Source organism: Neofelis nebulosa, chromosome 15 (genome assembly GCF_028018385.1).
Source record: "Neofelis nebulosa isolate mNeoNeb1 chromosome 15, mNeoNeb1.pri, whole genome shotgun sequence".
Taxonomy (NCBI): Eukaryota; Metazoa; Chordata; class Mammalia; order Carnivora; family Felidae; genus Neofelis; species Neofelis nebulosa.
The window spans coordinates 27,385,096-27,402,220 of NC_080796.1; the positions used below are offsets into that span (position 1 = coordinate 27,385,096).

The 17,125-nt window shown below is 39.2% G+C and overlaps 1 protein-coding gene and 1 non-coding gene across 4 annotated transcripts in view; both read left to right on the forward strand.

Moving 5' to 3' along the window:
• SOAT1 (sterol O-acyltransferase 1) overlaps positions 1-17,125 on the forward strand; it is an 81,186-nt gene that overhangs the window by 49,995 nt on the left and 14,066 nt on the right. For all 3 annotated transcript variants that reach the window (XM_058702172.1, XM_058702171.1, XM_058702173.1), the window contains 8 exons: positions 7,279-7,427; positions 8,272-8,331; positions 10,909-11,016; positions 12,144-12,426; positions 13,153-13,231; positions 13,742-13,823; positions 14,102-14,147; positions 14,810-14,939. In XM_058702172.1, the coding sequence (XP_058558155.1) occupies positions 7,279-7,427; positions 8,272-8,331; positions 10,909-11,016; positions 12,144-12,426; positions 13,153-13,231; positions 13,742-13,823; positions 14,102-14,147; positions 14,810-14,939 (937 nt within the window). The remainder of the gene's footprint in view (positions 1-7,278; positions 7,428-8,271; positions 8,332-10,908; positions 11,017-12,143; positions 12,427-13,152; positions 13,232-13,741; positions 13,824-14,101; positions 14,148-14,809; positions 14,940-17,125) is intronic.
• LOC131496653 (U6 spliceosomal RNA) lies at positions 1,832-1,934 on the forward strand. Its single transcript, XR_009254594.1, has one exon. It is a non-coding gene; the product is annotated as a U6 spliceosomal RNA (small nuclear RNA).

The following is a 17,125-nucleotide window of genomic DNA, read 5'->3' on the forward strand; positions in this document are numbered from 1 at the left end:
TTATTTTACATTGGTTTTGTTTGTTTGTTTTTCCTTCACTGGTTAGCTCTGACTGGGTTGGAGCATCAGATGTCGGTCTGTAGGGTGATAACTATGTCAGATCCTGTGCTGGGCATTTTTTGCAGGGGCTTTTGTTTCGGGACTTTTTTTTTTTTTTCCACACCACAGCTTAGCAAGTTAGATGTTTTTTGTCTGAGTTTTGCACATGAGTAATTGTGGTAAAAGTGAAATAGCTTGCCTGGGGCCACACTCAAATGGTGGAGGTAGAATTTGAACCCAGGTCTGCCTGGCTGAAAGCGTGTGTTTTTCTACTTTATTACTCAACCCTAAAGATATCTTTTTCCTACCTGCATATAAATTCTACCTCAGGAAAAGGAGACATAAGTTAATCATATTAAAATAGTACCTTTTGGGGGCGCCTGGGTGGCTCAGTCGGTTAAGCACCCGACTTCGGCTCAGGTCATGATCTCACGGCTCATGTGTTCGAGCCCCGCGCCGGGCTTTGTGCTGACAAACTCAGAGCCTGGAACCTGCTTCGGATTCTGTGTCTCCCTCTCTCTCTGCCCTCCCCTGCTCACGTGCTCACTGTCTCTCAAAAATAAATAAACATTTAAAAAAAAAAAAAGGTACCTTTTTAGCTCAGCATCCCCAAGAAGTGTTCTGTCCTGTCCAGGGTATGAGTGGTTGAGGCCATATGTGGGGGGGAGGGGATTGTGAAAGCAAGTTACAAGGAGGCTTGACATCTGTCACCACCTTCTACTGGCCCTCACACTATTGGGATGACTGATTTAATTCTTTTACCTTGTCTCTTCTCTTTCTGTTTCTCATCACTCTCAATGCCACTTTGTGGTATTCCCTGCACCATTAATAATTTATGTTGTTCCTCTTTGGACGGTGAGCTCAGTGAGAGCAGGGCTGTGTCTGTCTTGTTTATCACCCTAGGTGCTGAGTAAAGTGCTCTTTGTCCTCCAACTGGGTTTGGTTCTGGGGATTGGATAGTGGGTTGGGAGAGCAAGGGGACGCTCTTATTTGTGGAGCGACTGGAAAAGAAGAAAAGGTAGGAGTTTTGGAGTATGGAGAAAAAAGGGAGAGAAGGAAGGGGAAAAGAAGAGGGTACAGTTGATGAAGAGGGTGAGGTTTGGGAGATTGTACTTTGCTCACTACAGGACCAGAGGCTGCAAGGTCTTTGGAGTGTAAGGCAAAGGCTTGTCTGGGGGGTTGTAGTGTGTAAGGCCAAGAGCTTGTGACAAAAGAAGCTGGCTCTGTACCCTATTCACCTTGAGTTGGGTGGGTTAGGACCTGATTTTAACGATTCTTACTGACATTTATGTAACATTATGATTTTTTTTTTCTTGCTTCTGGTCTACTTAAGCCAGTACTTAATTGGGAAGGGGACTGGTTCCAGAATATGAGGAATCCTAGCTAAAAGGAACAGCTTGACTCCCTTTGCCACATTTCAAGATTCCAGGCTTTTTTTTTTTCCTTTAATTTTTTTTTTAAGTTTATTTATTTATTTTTGAGGGAGAGAGGGAGAGAGAATCCCAAGCAGGCTCCTCACTAGCGAGGCTCAAACTCATCCATGAACTGTGAGATCATGACCTGAGCTGAAACCAAGAGTTGGATGCTTAATGCACTGAGGCACCCAGGTGCCCCCGCCTGACTTTTTAAGTTTTTTTTTTTTTTTCGAAGTTTATTTATTTTGTTTGAGCATGCAACTCTTGATCTCAACGGTTGTGAGTTCAAGCCCCACATTGGGTGTAGAGCCTACTTAAACAAAGGAGCTGTTCTAACAAGGGCCGCACAGCATCCTGAATTTAAATGGACAGCCCGTGTGCTCGCTTTGGCAGCACATATACTAAAATTGGCACGATGCGGACATCAGCATGGCCCCTGCGCAAGGATGACCTGCGGACTCAGTGGACAGCCACATTGTAGCAGGCGTCTGCATACCCTGCTGCAGGTTTGACTCTCTAAGGAAAGTCCTTGCAGAGCCCTGCCTGGGGCTCATTCCCACGAACCACGAGAACCCTGAGAACCTGAGCTGAAATCAAGAATCCAACACGGAACTGTAACCGACTGAGCCTCCCAGGCGCCCCGCAGGTTTCTTTTTTTAATGCTGAGCAAAATTTCAGTGGTCTGATTTGAATAGGGAGCAGAGTATTAAGACCTTATGCTGGGTAGCCCCCCGCCCCCGTCCTGCCTCCCTCTTCTCCTTTTCTTGTTTCAGGTAGGCTCTGCGTCCTACTTTGGGCTTGAACTCATGACCCTGAGATCAGGAGTCACGTGCTCGACCATCTGAGCCAGCCCCACCCCTCCTTCTTTCTGACCTCAACTCTTATCACTCCTCTTGAGCTGTGACATTCTGCTTCCTTAATATTTCTCACATTAGCTCAGGGTGTTCCCGCCTCAGGGTTTTTTGCAATGATCCTTTTTTCTTCCTGATACTTTTCCCACAGATACTCACTAACTTGTCCTCTTACCTCCTTCACATCTTCTCCAGTGTACTACTATCTTTGAGGCGAAATTTCCTTGGCCTCTGTGAAAAACACCTTCCCCTGCCCACCCCCCCATCCCCAATACCTTTGCATTATTTCTTTCCGAAACACCTGGCCTGCATTCTGTTATGTCCTGTGTACCCTCGTTGGAATTTTAAGCTCCATGAAGACAGGGACTTGGTTTTGTTCATTTTATCTCTAGTGCCTGGAACTGCATGGGACAACATTTTCATACGAGCTGGAAAAAAAAAAAATCTTTATTAATCAGTCCAACTCTAGAGATTAAATGAGAATGCACCTTTTTTGTTTGCCACTCTTTTTTGGTTTTGTTTTGTTTGTTGGGGAAGCATTCTATTGAAAAATTTCAAAATACGAGGATGGACATACAATTGAAATGGAACAGGCAAAAGAAGTAAAAGAAAATACTAGGAGGTAACCTTCATATGAAAAAATAATTCTATAAAGCTTTTTATTCTTTCTTCCAGGGAACATAGGTCCTTAATAATATTTTGTTCTTAAAAGCAGCCTGTGTGGTTCACTTCTGCTGTTTTGGCTCATACTTTCCTATCTCTCTCCATTTCATCACATCGTCTCCTTCTGGCACTTTTCCTTATTGTATTGTATTGTATTGTATTGTATTGTATTGTATTGTATTTTTTATTTTATTTTATTTTATTTTATTTTTTATTTTATTTTATTTTTTATTTTATTTTATTTTATGTTATTTTATTTTATGTTATTTTATTTTATTTTATTTTATTTTATTTTATTTTATTTTATGTTATTTTATTTTATTTTTGAGGTTTCAGCTCAGCTCCCAGTTCAAAAAAGACACTTCCAGTCATCTCCTACTTGCTTTCTTTGCTGATATCCTGTATGTTGCTCAGGTGACACTTAGGTGGTCCACTGTGTATTGTTTATATGTGTATATCTTGTATTTTCCATCTCTGTCTGCTGTCTTGCGGCAGCTGGGATTTTAGTGTAATCTCACTGCTCAGGACCCAAAAGGCATTTGGGAATTGTGGGAGCAGTTTTGATGCAGATGGACTGGGTCTGAGGACCCAGAGAGAGGGGGTGTCCCACAGGACCAGCCAGGAGGGTCCTTGGCTTTGTGCAAGATGGAAATCCAACACCCACTGAGAGGAAGTGAGAACAGAGTTTATTGAACACCAAGAGTGAAGATAAAGGAGTGTCTGGGAAACTTGGAAAGAGGAGTGAGACTTGTCTTTCCTTGGAGTCCAGGTTTTTTTTGAGGATTGTGGTCTGGTGACATGGAAAATCTGTCATGACCACCCCACCTGGTCACTTTTAGGTGTTGTCTCTTGTGCTGCAAGACTCCAAAGAAATCACTAACTCCTTGACCTTTATAGGGAGGGCTTACATGATCTGATCTGTAAGGTGTATGTAAGGCAGGGGTATGAGTCCTAGCAAGAATAGAAGTAGGAAAAGGAACAGAAAAGCAGTATTTCATGGGATCCCTTTAGTTTCCCTGTCTCAGTTTGAAAGACCTTCATGTGCTTCCATTAGATACATTGATATTTTTAGGCTTACTTTTAAAGAGTCAAACTCTTAGTATAACACAACCTAGAAAAATGCTACTTGTGATATTTTAGGCTCAACCTAAATAGTTTAGTTAGGGGAATGAGCATGTATTTCTTGAAACAATTGTAAGACTTTTTCCTTTATGTGTATGAGTCCTACCAATTTAAAAATGCTCAGATTTACAATTTGAATACCTATAATAGGTGGCCCGTTATAACCTGAAGAATATGTTTTTGGTTCATACTTTTTAAAAACTGTGGATATGTAAGTTTTAAGATGGTGAAAATAGTTTGGGAGCAAAATATATAACAATTTTATGTTATTAAAGTGTGTGTGTGTGTTACGTTTAGGTAAATACATAGTTGTGGAGGTAGTAACAAATATTATTGTATAAATGTTGATATCCTGTGGAAATGACATGACCTAAAATATAAACAGTGGGTCTTTGTGGGTGTAGGGGTGGCTTGAGAGGAAAAGGGACTTAAATTATATAATGATGCCATAATACTGACTTTTTACTTTTTGTTATTTTCCACATAAAAATTGGAAGAGAAATAGATTGTCATTTTTATCATTTCTGTTATTTTGTTTTTATACATCTTTTGTAGAAGTTCGTTTAGTAGGGGATTACTTTGATATTTTGATTCATGCATAAAAGGGTTAAATTTTTAAAAAGACATAAATTAGCATGTTGCTTTTTCAGTAGCCATTTCTGCATCTGCAGCTTGGCTGTGGAAATCAGTTTTCTGTTTTTACTTCTGTGAGCTCACTGAACATGGATTTCTTTTCTTTTCTTTTTCTTTTTCTTTTTCTTTTTAATAATTTATTGTCAAATTGGTTTCCATACAACACCCACTGCTCATCCCAACAGGTGCCCTCCTCAATGCCCATCACCTACTTTCCCCTCTCCCCCACCCCCCATCAACCCTCAGTTTGTTCTCAGTATTTAAGAGTCTCTTAGGGTTTGCCTCCTTCCCTCCCTATAACTTTTTCCCCCTCCCTTCCCATCCCCCATGGTCTTCTGTTAAGTTTCTCAGGATCCTCATAGGAGTGAGAACATACAGTATCTGTCTTTCTCTTCCTGACTTATTTCACTTAGCATAATACTCTCCAGTTCCATCCACGTTGCTACAAATGGCCAGATTTCATTCTTTCTCGTTGCCAAATAGTATTCCATTGTATACATAAACCACAATTTCTTTATCCATTTGTCAGTTGATGGACATTTAGGCTCTTTCCATAATTTGGCTATTGTTGAAAATGCTGCTATAAACATTGGGGTGCAAGTGCCCCTATGCATCAGCACTCCAGTATCCCTTGGGTAAATTCGTAGCAGTGCTATTGCTGGGTCATAGGGTAGGTCTATTTTTAATTTTTTGAGGAACCTCCACACTGTTTTCCACAGTGGCTGCACCAGTTTGCATTCCCACCAACAGTGCAAGAGGGTTCCCATTCTCCACATCCTTACCAGCATCTATAGTCTCCTGATTTGTTCGTTTTAGCCACTCTGACTGGTGTGAGGTGATATCTCAGTGTGGTTTTGATTTGTATTTCCCTGATGAGGAGTGACGTTGAGCATCTTTTCATGTGCCTGTTGGCCATCTGGATGTCTTCTTTAGAGAAGTGTCTATTCATGTCTTCTGCCCATTTCTTCCCTGGATTATTTGTTTTTCAGGTGTGGAGTTTGGTGAGCTCTTCATAGATTTTGAATACTAGCCCTTTGTCTGATATGTCATTTGCAAATATCTTTTCCCATTCCATTGGTTGCCTTTTAGTTTTGTTGATTATTTCCTTTGCAGTGCAGAGGCTTTTTATCTTGAGGAGGTCCCAGTTCATTTTTGCTTTTAATTCCCTTGCATTTGGATATGTGTCGAGTAAGAAATTGCTGCGGCTGAGGTCAGAGAGGTTTTTTCCTGCTTTCTCCTCTAGGGTTTTGATGGTTTCCTGTCTCACATTTAGGTCTTTCATCCATTTTGAGTTTATTTTTGTGCATGGTATAAGAAAGTGGTCTAATTTCATTCTTCTGCATGTTGCTGTCCAGTTCTCCCAGCACCATTCAATCTTTGACTATTCGGAGTCTTTTGTAGTTCCATACAAATTTTAGGATTGCTTGTTCTAGCTTCGAGAAGAATGCTGGTGCAATTTTGATTGGGATTGCCCTGAATGTGTAGATTGCTTTGGGTAGCGTTGACATTTTAACAATATTTATTCTTCCAATCTATGAGCACGGAATGTTTTTCCATTCCTTTGTACTTCTTTAATTTCCTTCATAAGCTTTCTATAGGTTTCAGCATACAGATCTTTTACATCTTTGGTTAGGTTTATTCCTAGGTATTTTATGATTCTTGGTGCAGTTGTGAATGGGATTAGTTTCTTTGTCCTTCTGTTGCTTCATTGTTGGTGTATAAAAATGCACCTGACTTCTGTACATTAATTTTGTATCCTGCAACTTTGCTGAATTCATGTATCAGTTCTAGCAGACTTTTGGTGGAGTCTGTCGGGTTTTCCATGTATAATATCATGTATGTCATCTGCAAAAAGTGAAAGCTTGACTTCCTCTTTGCCAATTTTGATGCCTTTGATTTCCTTTTGTTGTCTGATTGCTGATGCTAGAACTTCCAACAGTATGTTCAACACCAGTGGTGAGAATGGACATCCCTGTCGTGTTCGTGATCTCAGGGGGAAAGCTCTGTTTTTCCCCATTGAGGATGGTAGTATTAGCTGTGGGCTTTTCATGTATGGTTTTTGTGATGTTTAAGTATGTTCCTTCTATCCCGACTTTCTTGAGGGTTCTTATTCAGAAAGGATGCTGTATTTTGTCAAATACTTTTTCTGCATCTATTGACAGGATCATGTGGTTCTTATCCTTTCTTTTATTAATGTGATGTATCACATTAATTGATTTGTGAATATTTAACCAGCCCTGTAGTCCAGGAATGAATTCTATTTGATCATGGTGAATAATTCTTTTTATATGTTGTTGAATTTGATTTGCTAGTATCTTGTTGAGAATTTTTGCATCCATGTTCATCAGGGATATTGGCCTGTAGTTGTCTTTTTTTGCTGGGTCTCTGTCTGGTTTGGGAATCAGAGTAATGCTGGCTTCATAGAATGAGTCTGGAAACGTGGATTTCTTTTGATCTAGCTCTGTTTAAGAGAATCCTTTGGAAAAATGTTAATAACCTGCAAGCATGTGCTAGTTCCTAATGTGTTTTTTTTTTTAATTTGTTTTAAAATTTAGGAATTGAAGCCATTTTTTATGAAGGAAGTTGGCAGTCACTTTGATGATTTTGTGAACAATCTCATTGAGAAATCAACATCATTAGACAGTGGTGGGTGTGCCATCACGAGCTTTTCTGTTCTTGAAGGAGATAAAAATCATAGAGCTAAGTAAGTATGAATATTAGTTTCTTTTAGTGCAAACATGTACTCTGATCATGCTCAGTAGTCAGAATATGGACTGCAGGAAAAATGCCTGGATTCACATGCTAATACCACTTTTTATTAGCTCTGTGTTGTCTTGGGCAAATGAACCACTTGAAGGGTGGGTTTCTTCATCTTAATATGAGGATTATAACAAACATGTACCTCATTTAAGACCATGCCTTTTTTTTTTTTTTTGAGGGAGAGAGGGCGCAAGTGAGCAAGGGGCAGAGAGAGAGAAGCTGGGCTCACCCAAAGTGGGGCTTCTGTTTTTTTGTTTTGTTTTTACCCAAAGTGGGGCTCATGCTCACCTGAAGTGGGGCCTGCGGTCGCCCAAAGTGGGGCTCAAAATCGCAAAATGTGAGATCATGACCGGAGCCAAAATCAAGAGTCAGATGCTTAGCCAATAAGCCACCCAGGTGCTCTGGCATCATAAATTTCAGTGCAGTTTCAGAGGACAGGCCAGTAACAGTGTGTAAACTGGAGCAGGGCTAGAGGCCTGTTAGGAGAAGAGAGTGGCTGTCTGTGTGATGGCAGGCATGCATTTCCATAGGGGCTGGGCTATGGAGAGCCTTTGAACCCTGCTCTAGTGACATCTCTTCTTTCCTAACCAGATAAGCCTGTATATAGCTCACAGCATTGTTCAACATTAAATGATACAACATGCATAAAACCCTTAACATGGTGCCTGGGTCATAGTGAGAAGCTGCTTTATTAATGTTATATGCTATAGTTTCTCTTATCTATAGGTTTACATTTCTTAAAATACTTGCTGTGTTTATATTTTAATTTAATTTTTTGCTCTTTCCAGAGATCTCAGAGCACCTCCAGAACATGGAAAGATTTTTGTTGTAAGGCGGTCTCTCTTAGAGTGAGTATTTTTAGTTGCTTTTATTAAATTCTTAGTTTGAATTAAAAGTGTTCTGATTATTAAAATCACTGCTTAATCTACACATGTTTAGTGAGTTTGTTCTGTATTCATATAAATCATTGGTTTTGATACTTCTTGTACACTTGCTGTCTCTTTTCCTCCTCTGTGATCTTCTGGTTCTATGTCTAGTTTTAAAGGAGGAGTTAGCGGTAACAATGGTTAACTGTCCTTTGATAAATTCCTTGAAGTTGTGTTGCAGAGAACCTATTACTGAAAAAGCTAGAACAAAAGTTTTCTGATTAGGTAAACCCCATTATGAGAGTTCTGGTGTTGCTGCCTTCTTGGAATATTTTTCATGTCTTTGGCTAGCCAGCCCAGAGACTTGATAGTTTTCTCAGATTTACTTAGTTTAGAATCCTGATTGTGTGAATTTTATAGAAAAAAAAAAAATCAAGCAATGTGTATTAATCGTGGCGACCTCATTTGTGAACTGCAAATTAAAGGTGTACTTTGGGTAGGTAATGATTGTTTCTTTTATAGTATTCTCTGAGTAGATCATTTATTTATTTACTCAGTCATTTATTCATTAACAGACTACTATAATTTCACCTGCATTAGTACAGGTCATCTGAAATAGTTGGGCTGGTGAAAAATTACCTTGAGTGTCTTAATGTGCTTTTTAAAACCAATACATCTTCAGGGTGCTTGTGGCTCAGTTGGTTAAAGCATCTGACTCTTGATTTCAGCTCAGGTTATGGTCTTGGAGTTGTGGGATTGAGCCCTGCATTGGCCTCTGAGCTGGGCGTGGAGCCTGTGTGAGATTCTCTCCCTTTCCCTCTGCCCCCCCCTCCACATACACCACATCCCACGCACGCACTCTCGCTCTCTCTCAAAACAGAAAAAAATAACCATCTTCTACTTACCAAAATTTGCTTTCTGTGAGCCAACTTGATCTGTATTACTTAATTTTGATGAGAAGAAAAGAGGGGTACAGAGGATCTGAAGCAGGCTCTGTGCTAACAGCAGAGAGAGCCCCATGGAGGGCTTGAGCTCACGAACTGTGACATCATGACCTGAGCCAAAGTCGGACATTTAACCAACTGATCCATCTAGGCACCCCATGAAGGCCAGTTTTCTGGACCTGTTATGTTATATAGAATACAGTTTCAGTGTTTGCCACACTGTTGTTTGAAGAAATTTATCTTTTAAAATCTGTGTCTGGGGGGAAATGCAGTCTTTTCACATAAAAGGGAAAATAAATGATTTTGAACATTGTAATGAAGGTTTTAATGATAGAATTGTGCTATATAAAAAAATAAAATTCAAGTATCTGATAATTATAAAACATTTTTCTTTAAGTTTATTTATTTTTGAGAGAGAGACAGAGTGTGAGTTGGGGAGGGGCAGAGAGAGAGGGAGACACAGAATCTGAAGCACGCTCCAGGCTCTGAGCTGTCAGCACAGAGCCTGACACGGGGCTCGAACTCACAGACTGTGAGATCATGACCTGAGCCGAGGTCGGATGCCCAACCGACTGAGCCACCCAGGTGCCCTTATAAAACATTTTTGTAACCAAGGAAATAAATATTTTATGGCTCAGGTGGGTTTTTATTAGAATTTGAAGATTCCTAATCCAGGGCAATCTAAAATATCATCGAAAAGTTGTTTAGATGATGAGCATACATCTTTGCAAAAACAAAGCTAAACAAACTTGTTTTAGTCAAATATAAAAAATACCTATTTAAGAAGGTGTCATCTAGAAAGTCATTGCTATATTTTAAAAGTAGCCCTATATTAAATGAAAAGATCAATGAGGATAGAAAATAAAAGCATTTGTAAATGGTTAAGTTTATAGATATGTAGGGTAGGGGGTGATTATCATCGTTATAGAAATGCATACATATGAATTTTTTTTATGTTTTTTAAAAATGTTAGAGAGAGAGAGTGCAAGCAGGGAAGGGGCAGTGAGAGGGGGGACAGAGGATCCAAAGCAGTCTCTGCATGACAGCAGCGAGCCCCATGTGGGGCTCGAACTCACAAATGGTGAGATCACAACCTGAGCCAAAGTTGGACACTCAACAGACTGAGCCACCCAGGCTCCCCACATGTATGTGAATCTTAACATGTTGGAAATAGATAGCACTTAATGTAAGTTAAGTGTAGGGAGTGGAATGTAAGAATAAGATTAAAAAAAAAACTTGTAATCTTTGGAATAGCTTTTGTGTTTCCTGTTTTCATTGCCTTTTGCCTACTTACAAAACAGCCACTTCTGGCAGGTTTTCAAGAATGCCCATCATTTGTTTTAAATGTTTGATATCCATGCTATTTCTAGAAGGCAGTATCATTTTATTAGAAAGAACTTTATGCTAAGCTTTTACATTAAGTTTTTACCTTGGTCATGTCATTGACTATCTCTGCTTCAGATTTAATATTCTGTGATTACTACTGGAGATGTTTGCTCATGATTACTATTCAAGGGTAGATTAAACCCCTGCCGAACTGCCTTAAGTGTTTAATATGTGGTGTTTTAAAATTAAATATAGATAATTAATTTATTGGTTTGAACTGCATTTACAGCGAGCTGTTTGAGGTGGACCACATCAGAACAATATATCACATGTTTATTGCCCTGCTCATTCTCTTTATCCTCAGCACACTCGTAGTAGATTACATTGATGAAGGAAGGTAAGGCAAGAAAACGAATGTTTGGCTAGTTCCTGCATGGGGTATTGGGAGCTTTTGTGACATTTAAATTTTGGTAAATTTTGGTGATTTGGTTAAGTTTGCTTCAGGAAATCCCAGAGCAGCTCACTGGAGGATGAGATTCCTCTCTCTCAAGAGCACAACTAAATGGAATATTGGAAGTTTCATTAGTTTTATTTTTCAAATGGTCTTTTTTAGTACATTTTAGCAGTTTCTAAATAATTTTCCTAAATGGGAAAATTGTGTATATACTGTTTATCAATTTTCTACTACGGTATGCATTTCAGGTTGTTACTAAAAATAAGTAGCTTATTGGAATTATGCTTGAAAAACGTTTCTTTTTAATGTAAAAATGAAATTATAACTTTAAAAATGATAGGGTGGTAATCATACATTGAATTATGTGCATTATTAGAAAGTCACATTTTGACATAATGGTTTAATAGTATATTAGTAGAGTTTTGAATTATTCCTATTCTTTTTTTTAATTTTTTTTTTTTTTTCAACGTTTTTTATTTATTTTTGGGACAGAGAGAGACATAGCATGAACGGGGGAGGGGCAGAGAGAGAGGGAGACACAGAATCGGAAACAGGCTCCAGGCTCCGAGCCATCAGCCCAGAGCCTGACGCGGGGCTCGAACTCACGGACCGCGAGATCGTGACCTGGCTGAAGTCGGACGCTTAACCGACTGCGCCACCCAGGCGCCCCAAATTATTCCTATTCTTAAAAATCATCTTTTGGATGTAACAGTGATTGCTATTTCAATACTTTAGATATTAACTTTATAATATCTTAGAACTGAAAATTTATGAATGTTAGAATCTAATCACAAGAAGTTTAAAGTTTTATTCTTTTAGGTTATCTTGGGTACCTTATGTTCAAAAACTATATTATATTAGGGCTTTTAGAAAATTTGTTGTTGGGATACATTGTGAAGCAGAGGCTTTGGAGCAGTTCTCTCTCTAGCACAGCTCTTACCTCCACAACTAGAGTAGATTAATGTTGTTGTGTTTCCTAAGGTTCAGAGTTTTAGGTCTGAAAGTTTGGGATTCTGTGAGTCAACACACATTAAAAATTTGTGTTCTCTCTCTGTGCTTCTTCTCCCTAGGCTGGTGCTTGAGTTCAATCTCATATCTTACGCTTTTGGCAAATTTCCTATTGCCATGTGGACGTGGTGGACCATGTTCTTGAGTACACTTTCAATTCCCTATTTCCTCTTTCAACATTGGGCCAGAGGCTACAGCCAGAGTTCTCATCCAGTGGTCCATTGTCTCATCCATGGCTTCCTTTTCATGGCCTTCCTGATAGGAGTTCTAGGTTTGGGACCAACATATGTTGCATTAGCTTACACGCTCCCACCAGCTTCCCGGAGCATTGTCATACTTGAACAGGTAAGGTTTTGAATGTTGCCCAGTGCAGTGCAACTTAGTTATTTTAACTTAGTTAAAATAATACTGATGTTCTGTTATTTTTAGTTGTATTAGTTGGATACATCTTTCTATCTGGTTCTTTGTGCTATTATTTATAAAATTAAAGTGGTAAACTAGATCATCTCCTATCTTAAAACTCATACTAGTTTCAGTATCCTCTGATTCTTGGTAATTATATTGAACTGTGCTGGGTGAATTCAAATTTTGTTCTTGAACATGTGTAGAAATCATTTAAAGTATAAAATATTTTTGTAATTAAAAACTCTACCTTTGAGGTGTCCGATTCATTGTTCTGTCATATAAACGGTTCCCATCTGAATAAAGGATTTATTTTGTTCATACACCCTTTAGAATTTTCTGACTTACACTGGCTGTCTGTAATGTTCTGTGTGACTAATGGGAAGGACTATTTCAGGAAACTTTGTTTGAATAGGTTTTTTGTTTCTTATAGTAATACGGTTGTAATAGATAAAATGCTGTTAGATGCAAAATAATTTGAGTAATAACATGTCCTTCCTTAGAGTTTGTTTTTCATTTGTTTTATTCCTTTATAAAAGTGAACTTGAGTTGGTGTATGCAAAATTAGGAAGTTCTTTATATGATTACAATCTAGTGATGTTCTGGGGTTGCTTATGGAGACAAGACGATGGTAGAAAATTCATCTTTTCCCCCCCCCTCCTTTTGTAGATTCGTTTCATAATGAAGGCCTATTCATTTGTCAGAGAGAATGTGCCTCGGGTACTAAATTCAGCTAAGGAGAAATCAAGTATGTAATTTCATTAGGTCAAGGATTATTCAATAGAATATTTCAACCTTTGGTATTTAGTGGGATGGCTTATTACATTCTGTAGACGTTATGTTCGATTTCAGATATGTAGGATCCATACTGATTTGGAAGACTGTCTTACTGTTTCCTGATTGTTCCTGTTTTGCCTTCGTACCTACAATTGAAAAACATTGATCACCAGTCTCTTACACTTGGTCTTATTTTTATAGGATGTTAATAGACTCATTACACCCACGTGTGCTTCCCTTTGAATTGCTGCTTCAAACTCTAGAAGGTATTTCTAAGTCACAGGAATAACTTAGTTTAGACAGATCGGTAATATTGAATCCGTATAAGAATAAGAAGTCTTCATCTGGGGAGATCAGGAAGAAGTGACGTGGGCTAAGAGAAGTCATTTTATTCTTCCCTATTGTGTGCTTTCTTCTCCCTTTTAGTTTTGCCAGGAGAAGTTGAAGAGTGTCTGATCTAACCACAGTTTTCCTTTTCCAGAGACTGTTCCAGTACCCACAGTCAACCAGTATCTGTACTTCCTGTTTGCTCCTACCCTCATCTACCGTGACAACTATCCCAGGTAACGGTAGCGTGAGGTTTGAAGAGTGTTGAGCACCAGAAGTGTAGCCTGAGTGAGGTGGGATAGTAGGCAGGGGCCAGTTCATACAGGATTATAAAGAGTATAGGATGAGTTTTAATTCTCATGCTGGCGTGGGAAAGCCCCAAATGGTGATTCTGGCAATCCGATTTGATTGCAGTAATTCTGGACAGAATTATACAGGCATTTCCTATGCCAGAAATGATGTTCTGTGTTCATTAGCTTTCTTTAGAAAACTTACTTTGTTTCTTCCTTTTTAGGACTCCCACTGTAAGATGGGGTTATGTCGCTATGCAGTTTTTACAGGTGAATTTTTTCTTTAACCACCTAAGGTTTGTTGATTGGTGGGAGATGGGGATTCAAATTTATAATACTAATTTAATCTGTTGAAGCTCTTGGTAAATTCTTGTCATCTGGGGACTCTGGAACGCTTTTTGAAGTCTTTTAAAATGTTACCAGTACAGTAAATGGTATTTGTTTTGTCAACATCAGAAGTCATTTCTTTCAGTAAAAGAATTTATTTTAATTAAGTCATTTCATTTGGTAACTTTAGTAAGCCTTTACATTTATTTCTCCCTCCCCTTATGGTTTTTTATTTTGGGAAATATATGTGTGGGTATAGTTTGAATGATAAGAATCATAAATCCCAGAAGTTTCCATTTTAAAATCTTGTCTCAACCAAATACCCATTTATGAAATAAGTTCCTCTGTTCTGGGTTTTATGTAGCAGGATAAGCAGGTTCCAAGGGTTTGGTATGTCATTTGGTAAAGGCTTGAGAGAAGGTATGATAGAAACTAGGCTTGAGTAATACCTGTGAAGGATTGTAGGTTGGCAACTTTATGTAGTAGCACTAAATGGAACACAGATGGAAACATCAGTCTGAGGGTCACATTTCTCTTCTATTGAAGGGAAAAAATCCCCGTCTTTCCTTATCAAGTCATGATTAGTATGTCCTTTTATTTTCCAGGTTTTTGGTTGCCTTTTTTATATGTACTACATCTTTGAAAGGCTCTGCACCCCCTTGTTTCGGAATATCAAACAGGAGCCCTTCAGCGCTCGCGTTCTGGTCCTATGTGTGTTTAATTCCATCTTGCCAGGTAACATGGGTACTAGTTAATGTGGCTATTGATGCAGGAAAAAGAGGGCTATTGAATATGCACTTTTTTGATTTACCTGCTTTTTGCTATGAACTCATCTGTACATCTGTACCCATGTCACCCTCTTTCTGTCTGTCTCCTAAGTAAGTATACTTCCAGTTTCAGCCCAGTCTTCCCATTTGTCTTCTGACTTCCACTCAAGTTTTGCTTTCTGTGACTGTGGATAGTCCATATTTACACCTGATCTTCCCGTTCACTGTCCACTTCACTGTAATCTTCCTCCGACTCTATCCAGGCCGCAGATATGGCCTTTATTGAAATCACTGGTAACCTCCTGATTCTAAATCCGGTAGATGGTTTAGCCTTTATCCTGTTTCCTCTCCAGGAAGCATTTGTTGGATGCTGTCAACTACGTTTGGAAACCTCTTGCCGCCTGTTCTTACTCTCCTGTCTTTCTGGCCATACCTCTATCTCCTAACTTCATTCATTCCACTTAGTTCTTTTTTTAGAGATGTAGGAGTGCCTATTATGTGCCAGGTGCTGTGGACCTAGTAGTGAACTGGACACACATACTCTACTCTCTGGAAGCTTGCAGTTTAATTATATTTACAGTTTCCTTTACTTACTTTCTTTTTTCTCTACCTCTTAAATGTTGGTTATGTCTTTTATTACCTTCCTTCTTCCTTTCCCTCTCCCATGCTCCTAGGTAACCCTTTATGATTGTCCCCCGAGATTTACTCCAATAAATTATTTTATCTGTCCCTCTAATAGAATATGTATTAAATGCATATCTTCCTCACTAGGCTGCAAATTCCTTGAGATCAAGGATTGTGTCTTACAGCCCGTCAGCCAATCACAGTCTTTCCGATATTGTCTAATACATAATAGATGCTCCATAAATATGTTTTGATATTTTTTGAATAAACAGGTGAATGAAAGGGGTAGGCATATAAATGGATATTTTACAATATAATGTATAATATAGGTTACAACGTAATATATATTAACTGGGATGAACAAGGTGCTGATGAACTTCGCATCACATCGGACATGACATTTGATACTGAGTATTGAAAAACAGCTAGATGTTTGGCAGAGAACTGGTGGAAATGTGCTTTTAGGTGGTGGGATGGAAGCAGAGGCATACGGAGGATTTTAGGACGGCAGGAGTCCAGTCATGGACAATGTTTACAGCAGTGCGAGTAGAGTCAGATTGGTTAACTTGGTCACTTTGGACATTTTGCTGGATAACTCCGTTTGGGGAGGCTATCTTGTGTATTGTAGGATATTTAGCAGCATCCCCACCTCTCTAATTAGATACCAGTAGTACAGCCCCTATCCCTTGAGTTGTGACAGTGACATGTGTCCAGAATTGTCAGATGTTCTCTGAGGAGCAAGATCTCCCTCCGTTTTTGTTTTTGTTTTTGTTTTTTTTTATCTTTATTTATTTTTGAGAGAGACAGAGTGTGAGCAGGGGAGGAGTAGAAAGAGAGGGAGATACAGAATCCAAAGCACACTCCAGGCTCTGAACTGTCAGCACAGAGCCCGATGCAGGGCTCGAGCTCGTGAACCGTGAGATCATGACCTGAGCTGAAGTCGGATGCTCAACCCACTGAGCTACCCAGGTGCCCCAAAATCTCCCACAGGTTTAAGCAGTTGGTTTAGAGGAATGCATGAGGGCCAGATTTTAAAAGGCCTTGGGTACCAAGTTAAGCCGTACATTTAGGCATTTCTTTTTTTCTTTTAAAATTTTTTTAATTTTTATTTTTGAGAGAGAGAGAGAGAGTGTGTGTGTGTGAGCAGGAGAGGGGCAGAGAGAGAGGGAGACACAGAGTCTGAAGCAGGTTTCATCTAGGCATTTCTATTAAAAACAGGCTGGGTCATGGGGTACCTGGGTGGCTCAGTTGGTGAAGCGTCTGACATTGGCTCATGTCATCATCTCATGGTTTGTGTGAGTTTGAGCCCCGCATCAGGCTCTGCACTGACAGTGTGGAGCCTGCTTGGGATTCTCTCTCTCTCCCCGCCCTCCCCCTCCCCTCCCCCACTAGCATTCCTTCTCTCTCAAATCAGATAAACTTAACAAATGACCTAGGCTGTTTTTTTTTTTTCTTTTTATCTTGAAACCCACTTGGAAGGTAATTATTGCTTTCTAAAATTAAAATCACTTTCAAAAGAACATTCTGTCA